Source organism: Ixodes scapularis, unplaced genomic scaffold (assembly GCF_016920785.2).
Source record: "Ixodes scapularis isolate PalLabHiFi unplaced genomic scaffold, ASM1692078v2 PGA_scaffold2__306_contigs__length_199485367, whole genome shotgun sequence".
Lineage (NCBI taxonomy): Eukaryota > Metazoa > Arthropoda > Arachnida > Ixodida > Ixodidae > Ixodes > Ixodes scapularis.
Genome location: NW_024609857.1, coordinates 341,570 through 350,858, shown reverse-complemented (window position 1 = coordinate 350,858; position 9,289 = coordinate 341,570). Strand labels below are relative to the sequence as shown.

Genomic DNA, 9,289 nt, shown 5'->3' with positions numbered 1-9,289 from the left:
TATTCACATCACTTTGTCTCGATTTTTATTTCCTGCTCAAACTCTCTCCCTGCTATAATGCCGGATACAGCAGGATGTTGTATCAATTATTAAACAAATACTCCAAAATTTTTGTAACATGCTGTGGACGGAAGTGTGTTCTTACTTTAGAAATACATCCATTTGTGGGTCCAGCATCTCAAATGACATCACAAATTTATACAGCATGAATCAATACTTCCAAATAACTTTATTAATATTCCAACCCCAAGACACGTGTCTTCAACAGACCTCCATCTCGTAGATGTGCAGGTTTCGTAAGTAGGTCTTAATCACAGCGAGGACCAGTTCATTCTCCGACGACTTGTGATACAGATTGATCAACACGGATGCGGTGGTGCAGTGCACTGCAGGTGATGTGCTGCCATACTTTGCCTGCAATGTTTTCAAAAATTAGCATCTGTAAAGAACGAGTGGACACATGCTCACCAGGTCAGCAAAACATTCTGCCACATCCGAAGGAAGAGGGCTATTTGGTGCAGGGCTAGGGTCCATGGCGCACTTTAACAGCTTCTGCAGAATGAGCCTTTCCAGAAGTGCAGGACACTCCTCAAGCAGGCCAACGATACTGGAGTGGCCAACGGGCACTGCACAAACATGCACTTGAAAGTCATGCTCACTGAAGTCATCGTAACTCAACAGTCAACATGTTAGCAAATCGTACCAACATGAGCCAGTCATACATGCCCAACATGTGGAAATCGGCAAATAGGATGCCTCGACCTACCAGCAAGTATGAGGAGTGCAATACTTCCCTCATACTATTCAGTTAGAAAACATGAAATTGATGACAAACATAATTTCTATCAAATTAGTTCACCAGCTCATCCAGCAACTGTAAGAAAACGTTGGATGAATATGCAGAGCTTGAGCTGAAATGGTGAGAGCCAAAAGTTACCCGTGACCCCGCCCTGAGACTAAAAGCTAATCTAGTGTGAAAAAGAACATGCAGACGAGAGTGTGAGGCGAATGTAATTCAGCATGTTCCTTTTCTGTGGAACGGGATTCACTTTGATGCACCTGGTCTCGGTCTCGGGCTCACGGGTCACGGCATCACCAAAGCCAAGGCCTATCGTGTGGGACGCAACCCAGGAACAACCAACGCCGGCAAGCATGCTGGAAATCTTTCACGGAATGCTATTTGATATAGAAATCCCCAGCGAACATCAATGTGGGAATAGTAATGATCAGAGCTTAATCTTTACACTGGATGGCCTGGATTTGCAGATTCCAGCTTAGATGAAGCTGGCGCCGTTCCTGGTAACACTCTGGAAAGATGGATCCCTCGCGGACCAACGGGCAGACTGTTTTCGAGCGGTAGTCAGGGAATTCGGATCTACACTCTCAATCATAACTTGGGGCCACTCTGGCACTGCAAGCTTTCTTTCCTGTACACATTGATCACCTTTGACCGTGGTACAGAGATCTACATTGAACATTTCGAATGTCTGACAAATTTGACGGAACTCTTTCCGCCCCCTCTTGGCAGCATGCCACGATGGCCTCGGACAATCTGCCCTGAAATTTGGAAACCACCCCTGTAAATAACTGCTACAACGAAGACCCAAGGGTGGTCACTTCGTGCAAACTGTACCGATGAACTGCGCGACTGCTGCTCACCTGAACTGATCCAGTCGGCACAGGCAGAGATTAGCCGTGAGCTATCGGTTTCCCCGACAGTGCCACAGGACGTCAGAGAGGCCATGACATGCACGAGTTCTGTCCCAAGAGGAGCCAAAGTCACCCCTTTCTGGCACAGGGCTCGCTCAGCAGCGAGCAGCACGAGCGCACACAGTGCACTCTTGGGCCGCTTGCCTAGACCTACTTGCGTTCGCAGATACTTGGCCAGCTGGGAAAGGATGCCAAAGGATAACACTCGGCTCGATCTGCCAGCTGGACACACAACTCGAAACACAAATGTACATCAATCTAAGCAGTTATGCAAAGTGCGGTGGGCAACGACTGCACAGTGTATGTATGGCTCTGTGCGACTGCAAAATCTTTTGTATGCCATTTTGTTTTTACTGTTACACGGAGCTGTAGGTTCTGCACACCTGACGTCCTTGCACTGTGAATGGCAGTTTAAGGCGCTCATTATGCTTAACAAAACTAAAAAGAACTGCACATATCGGTGTCTACAGGGCTTCTTACCCTCTTGGATCTATTGGCAGTCCTGGATCATCTTTGTCCTATTTAGCTTCTTTTTCTTTCTTTCCGCATCTCTCGGCATACGTCCTAATAATCGAGCAATTCATAATTTGCCGTTTGCTTTGGATGCTCAGATTTTGATGTTCATTATCACTTTTTCTTATTTTCTTTTCATAATGCATAATTCATAATGAATGATTCATAAAAAAACTTGGGGGACGCTTAAGCTTTGCCTTTAAAGGGCAACTCCGCTTCATTTTTGGTTTTGAAAAAACAATGCAGTCCTCTTCAGTATCGCCTAGGAAGACCACACGTCAAATATTACGACGCAGTTCTGTCTAAATGTTTCTTAAACGGTCCGGCAAACTTTGCAACTCGCCAAGTTGCCGAAATCGGCTGACTTGAGCGGGAGAATTCAGGCGCAACCAACAGCGCAGTCAAGGCTACGGCATGGGCGGAGCCAACATTGAGCTAAACGCCATCTACATGGCCCCCTTTTGCTTGTTTTCACTTCTTCGGGCGAGCGTAGCGCATGACGTCAGCAACGTTGCCTCTCGGCGCCCAGCAGTGTCCACGTGATTGGCGTAACGCGCCTGCGCAGCGCGTTTCTTGGGAGCCGTCCGGCCGCCCGCCGTGGTCCCGCCGTTACCGCCGTCTTCCGCGTCACAACCGCCGTCGTCGTCTCACCGATTGTGATTATTGTCTCTCGGAGTTTCGTCCACACTACGGACACCACGTGTGCGCACACTTATGCCGCAGTTGTGCAGACGTCGTCGAATGCCGTAGACACCAAAACGTGGCGAAGAGTGCGGTGCAGACGACACTCGTGCCTGCCACACGCCCGCCCCAATCCCGCCCGTCGTTGGGCCGAGGATCACGTGACATCTCGTACCACGTGATGGCCATGCACTTGGCGACCCGAGGCCAATGTTGCCGGGCGGTGCCGAAGTTTCGGTTTCGATTTCCGCTCGTGTTTAAAATCAGATTTAAAATATATATCCCATTTTTCGCGAAGCAAACGACGTAATGTGTTTTACTAGGGCTTTTTAATTCGAAATCAATCATTATCCCGAAATCTTCGGAATTGAGCGGAGTTGCCCTTTAAGAGTGGATTGCGATAGAGTTATCGGGCCCCATTCGCAAAGCATTCGCATTTAAACGTGCCCTCATTTCCAAACCACGCAAGCGTGTGAGCGTGCTCTAATCTGTAGCATCACCTGTCACGTGATGTCACATGACGTCATGTCACGGGACGCATGGCATCGCACGTGGCTGTTACGTCATGACCCTATTGATTTGCTAAATTTAGCTGAAAATTTCCATCTAAATTTGGCGGGAAAATTTTCCGCTTGATTTGGCGGGAAAGATTTCCGCTAAATTTGGCGAAAAGGTTTTCCTCTAAATTTAGCGGTTAATTTTTCCGCCAAATTGAGCGGGTCAGTGGGGTCATGACGTCACAGTCACGTTTGACGTCACGCGCGATGTCACACGTGGCTGTGCAGGTTGCATTACAAGAATTTTTAGTCCCACCGACGCGGGATTTTCTGTGACACAAGCGCCTAAACACTATCGCATCAAAAAGGGAACATCTTCGTTAGACAGAGTCGGCAGCAATTCCCGAAGCATCGAGACCATATAGTAGAACAGGTAATCCTAATATCCCACAGTTGATGGTTAAAACTATTATGATCTTGATCCCTATTACAGCTACCATCGGAAGAGAGCAGAAGCCGATAAATCGATTCAGTAAAACAGTTATAGTCACTGAGAGGATGAGAACAACAGGAAGGTCCTCCGACTGCCCCGCCTCCGGGGCGAGCTTCCTACATTCGATAACGCAGTGGCGTCTTGTGAGCCTCAAGCGTGCAGGCAAAGCCACAGCAGGGAGAAAGGCAATAGGCACGTCATTCAAAAAAGACACCCCGCAGCTCTCATCCTGTCAGTGCCTGTAGTATACTAAAAGTAAAAGAGAAACAACTAACAATAATAATAGTATAACAATCCTCTTACTTCAGGCAGAAAAACAGGGCTACTGATGATGCGTCCCTCCGCAGGATTTGTAGAGTTGCTCAAACAGTTGTGCAGAATCCGCTGGAGAAGAAAGAAGCCAGCCCAAGTGCGGGTTGTTAGAAGGGCACTTAAAAATTATTCTAAACGAATCGGGGATATTCATTATACCGTAAATTACTTTATTTTCGCAGTCTCAATGTTTCGCTAATTTTGCGGAATGTGTGATTCAAGAATATTTTGCGGGCACAAAATTTCGCAATTTGGAGCACTTTCCATGGCGGCGCAGCGGCCCAGCCGCCGATAAGAGGGAGCCCCTGGCCACTGAGCCAGCAGAGTCCGCATGGGCGGACTCCGGAGTGGCTGCACGGCCGAGCTCAGAGCGGCGTTGCCACTTCACGAGAGCAAGCGCTCGGCCGTCAGAAGGCGGAAGCGAATCGCGATTCAGAACGACTTAGGTGGCAAAAGGACGAGGCCCTTCGACATTGCAAAACGGAAGCAATACTTCGCAGGCGGCATGCTTTCGCATTCACAACTCATAAGAAGTGCTTAGGTGTTCTTGGACTTTTTAAACCAGCTCGCCTTCATTCTAGTCCGCAGCTTGTACAATGGCAAAGAAGCATCTGGCTCGGTGACATATATGTGTTGTGCCACTTTAAAGGGGCCGTGCAACGATATTGGGTAGGAATGTTTCACTTTACACCAGCTTACTGGCACTAGTCTGACCTAAGAATACTCGAACGCAATGCCATTGACCAAGAAGCATCTTCATCGCGATGGTATTCCAAGGATAAAAGCGAACCTTATGGTTTCAGTCTCTCCTTTGCAAAAATTGATGACGTAGTTGTGGGGACAACGCCAACAATGCGATTCCCGGGAACACACCATCAAGCTTTGCAAACCCCACTGTGACAATATTTAAATCAGGGTGTCGAACCGGAACCAAACCGAACCGAAAACCGGAACCGAACCGGTATTTTTTCCGGAACTGAACCCGAACCGTTATATTGTTATCGCGATGAACCCGAACCGGAACTGAACCGAAAAAAAAATAATGGTTACCGGCTCATGTCAAAACGGTTCGGCCACGCGTTGTTGACAATGAATGTGCTATCAATGCCATTTGTTTTTTAAGTGCCGTCAACTGACACACACCTCGCTTACATATTTTTCTTCTCCACTCAGTCTTAGGAATATAAACGCTGCATCCATGAATCTTGACAAACGCTGCATCCATGAATCTTGACATAGGAACCAGTATTGCGCTGGTCGTGGTTTGCACGGAAGAAAAAGAATTGAAAGGCTGTGCAAAAAAAAAAAAAAAATTGCGTCACGGGATTTTATTTTTCTACAATCTCGTAAATTCTAAATGCTACTGTGTGCTCATTTCATAACACGTTTCTAGAACGCGCGAGTTCTTGAAGCTTGCTTCCATTGGAATGAGAAAAGAAAAGGCTGTGGAGTTTGATAATAATGCATCCGGTTTCGTATAGGCACTTAAAAGCTAACATATTTGTGAGACAGCGAACTCTTCTATTTTAATATTTATCCTATTACGTCCTTCTGGCGTTGCGTTCGGTGAAGTGTTTTTCATATTCCGTATCTTGTTTAATGAAAACTTCTTTAAGGGTCTAATTTGAGTTACCGAAGGCTAGTTCAAATAAAGAAAGCTGTATTTTCTCCCCACTGTTCCTTCAATCGCTTACACGCCGAGGTGGCGGGATAGTTAGCGAGTTCTACTTGTAAGTGGGTTTGTAAGGAGGTCGCGGATTTTACAGCTACTGCGTCGGACCCAATTAGATGAAGTCCGAATGCGTAAACGTCGGTGAGGTAACCTTTGAGTGCACATAAAGAAACCATTCCTGGTAGAAATCCCTGAGCCTTACACTACGATGTATCCCGTTTCGTATGTGCTGATTTCAGTTGTTTTATTTGTAATTTATTTTGATGTTGCAATTTGTAATTTATAATTTCCGAACCGGTTCGCGAACCGGTTCAGCGCCCCGAACCGGTTCGCGAACCGGTTCGTGGATGGAATTAATCGAACCGGAACTGAACCGGAACAAAATAAATTTACCTGAACCTGAACCGTAACCGAACCCGTATTTTTTTCGGTTCGACACACTGATTTAAATGCAGCTCATTCAAAGGACACAAGCACTCCATAGGCATTCATTTTTGGCTCTTGACAATCCAACCCTTGGCGTGCATTCGTGTAGAGAGGCGCCCAGTCGCTGAGATGATGGGAATAGTTGAAGCTTAAAGGGGTACAGAAATGAAATGACGTGGCCACGACTTCTCTACCTCTCGCTTTGAAATCGGCCAACGAGAAGTGCAGTACGTATTACGCTCGTGACATCAAGGGCCTCTGCACGGCCAAGGGTACTGCAGTTGTGAGCGTTGCCGCTTGGTGGCGCCAACGTGTTACAATCTCGCCTAGCAGTAATATACGAGGACTCTACGCTCTATGGCCTATACACGGGGGCGTAGCCAAGGGGGGAACTTATGGGGCTTCAGCCCCCTTCCCCCTTTCCCTCCCTCCCTCCCTTCCCCCCCCCCCCCCCCCCATATTCCAACTGACCCTACAATACAGACATGCATTCTGACCCCCCTCCCCCTCTCCGCACTCCAAGTCATGGACATCCCAGGCATCCCACCCTCCCCTCCCCCCGAAAAAAAGTTCCTGGCTACGCCACTGCTTATACATAGCTTGCCTGTCACATCATTCAAGGCCATTCTGGTATTTGATGTGCCACGAGAGCTTGGTTCACCGTGTTAGTTTCACACCAGAGATTGAGGGAACCAGTAGGTTAAGTAGAAAGAACCGTCAGTACCCAGCAATGGCAACACCTGCAAGGTGCGTATATAAGGTACTCACTGGGTGCAATATTGGAGCGCGTTAGTCACGGCACATCCTGGGAGGGGGGTTGGGGGTAGTGGCATGGTTGGCCTGGCAAAGGTCCCCGCATCCTCAGATCAAGCTTCTACATGTCGTCTAGTGGCATAACCAAGTGGGGGAGCTTATGGGGCTCCCCCAAAATCCAGCCGACCTTATAATATGCACATGCATTTTGATCCCTCCTTTCCCCCCCTCCGCACCCCAAGTCATGGACATCCCACAGCCCCCCCCCCCCCCCCCCCCCATTTCCTTCCTCAAAAAAGAATTCCTGGCAATGCCACTGATGCTGTCTGTGAAAAATGGTCATCTTGATGGCGTGGAATGTATGTTGTGAAAGCACTGTAAAAGCTTTAACATATACAATGTAGTAAACTCATTAGCATTCTCCACCAAGTCACATTCAGGACTAAGTAAATCCACGAGCGAGCCATCCTGCCACGAACTAGCGCTGCTTCTTAGGAACTTATGACATGGCGGCATTTTAAGATTGTGCCACCAGGCACAAACTTAAATTCTATTAATTTGTTTTAAAATTAGTTTCCTTGACTTTTCCGCCAGCAGCCCAGAAACACTAGCCTAGACTAGTGTTTTTTGGCTACCGCCACAACATAGACCCCATCTAAGCAAAAAAACAAGAGCAACCAATTTCATTTCCGTACCCATTTAAGAAATGTGTGCTATGTTAAAAACGTTGGAGGCATATAATCAGCTCCAGATCACATGCCCTTTTTTTCTGTCTGCGAGCTGAGGGTGTAAACGGTGTTTGTTTTACAGCAAAGCTGTTTATGGCTCAGGTTCTGCAGATTTTTCGTATGCAAGGACCAAAAACTCTATGCTTGCACCGCACATGTCAGCATCTAGAGTGGTTGGTAACTGTTCTAAACCAAAAGCCTAAAACGAATGCCATCTTGCACGCACATTCTTCAACACTTTATTTTGGTTATCTACTTCGAATCTTTCATACGGGGAAGGCATGCACGTGCAGCGCGTGGAACACTCTTCCCTGCATTCTCCTTGAAGCCTGAATAATTTAGTAATTTTCATGTGCGTGACCACAAACCCTACGCTTGCACCGCCCTCTTTTTGTCGTCATTCCAAGCACTTGTGTGCCTAGTTTCCTTTCCTTCCACCCTCCCGGGGTGGCAATCCTGTCGTGTGTGTCTACTTTCCTTCGGGTGGCGGTACCGTTGTGTGTGTCTAGCTTCCTCCAGCTCCTCGGGGGCGGCAGTAGTCGTCCACGTGAATGTATATAAAAAAAAAACGGAAAGACAAGTTGCCGTTCTTCATTTTCAATTTTACTTCTCTCGTCGTGATGGGGAGGCCGCGTATAGTCCGGACTCCCAAAGAGCAACACGCCTACGAAGAGCAATGGCGGGAACAGCAACGAGAATGTCCGTGGTGGCGGCGGTGGGCGGCCTGTTTGTGTGCGTGTACCTTTCATCACGATAACCACCGATCAAGACAATGAATGTGTTCATACCTTTGTTCAGAATTCTGTGTCGTGTTTGTGTCGAGTGCTGGACGTCTTTGCTGGTCATCCCCCTTCAAAGGGTGGAATGGCTCCCAATTTTATGATTTTTTTCTACGGCTGCCATTGCGTAAAGAAGAAAAAAAATGCTTCATAGGCTATACATGTCAAGGAATTATTCTAAGCTGTATTTATTGAAAGTACGAAAATAGTTGTCGCCCCTTAAAATCGTGCGATGTTCACCAATCCTCAATATGCGAGCCTCCAGACAACACTCACGACAGTCCACTGTTGCACCGCCGTCGAGTTCTCGGCGACGCCCGACGTGTACAACCAGCACAGGCAGCTCCAGAACGCTTGTCGAGCATCGTCGGAAAGATGATGAAGAACCCCGGGTTTCGAGACTCGCTTCAAGGTGGAAACGGCGTCCGGCAATTTAATCGGTATCTCGTGCACCGACGTCTGCAATTGACAAGGCGTTTTAAAATGGGACCATATTCTCGACGGATTTAGTGGCACTCAGTGAACTCACCAGCTTGCGAAGAGAGGATTCCAAAGCGGGAAGTGTCATGTTCAAGCGTTCGTAGTACGTGTCGGGATTGTCGTGCTTTTCACCGTTTCCAGAAAGCTTAGAGTGCGGCTTAGAGCTCATAGCCCACTCGTATAAGTGCATACGATGCGTATCAGCGGCTCTTCGAGCCTCGCTACTCGAAAACAACAAAATCAAT

The 9,289-nt window shown here is 47.6% G+C and overlaps 1 protein-coding gene across 1 annotated transcript; it reads right to left on the bottom strand.

The window, feature by feature from the left end:
• Positions 1-210: 210 nt before the first annotated feature.
• On the bottom strand, positions 211-9,263 carry LOC8034837. Its single transcript, XM_029983281.4, has 6 exons — positions 9,094-9,263; positions 8,841-9,023; positions 4,198-4,278; positions 1,660-1,888; positions 469-626; positions 211-414 (listed from the first exon to the last, which is right to left on the bottom strand). Exons 1-6 carry the CDS (start codon positions 9,232-9,234, stop codon positions 262-264), a joined length of 945 nt encoding a protein of 314 aa, XP_029839141.2. The 5' UTR covers positions 9,235-9,263; the 3' UTR covers positions 211-261.
• Between the last annotated feature and the right edge of the window lie 26 nt (positions 9,264-9,289).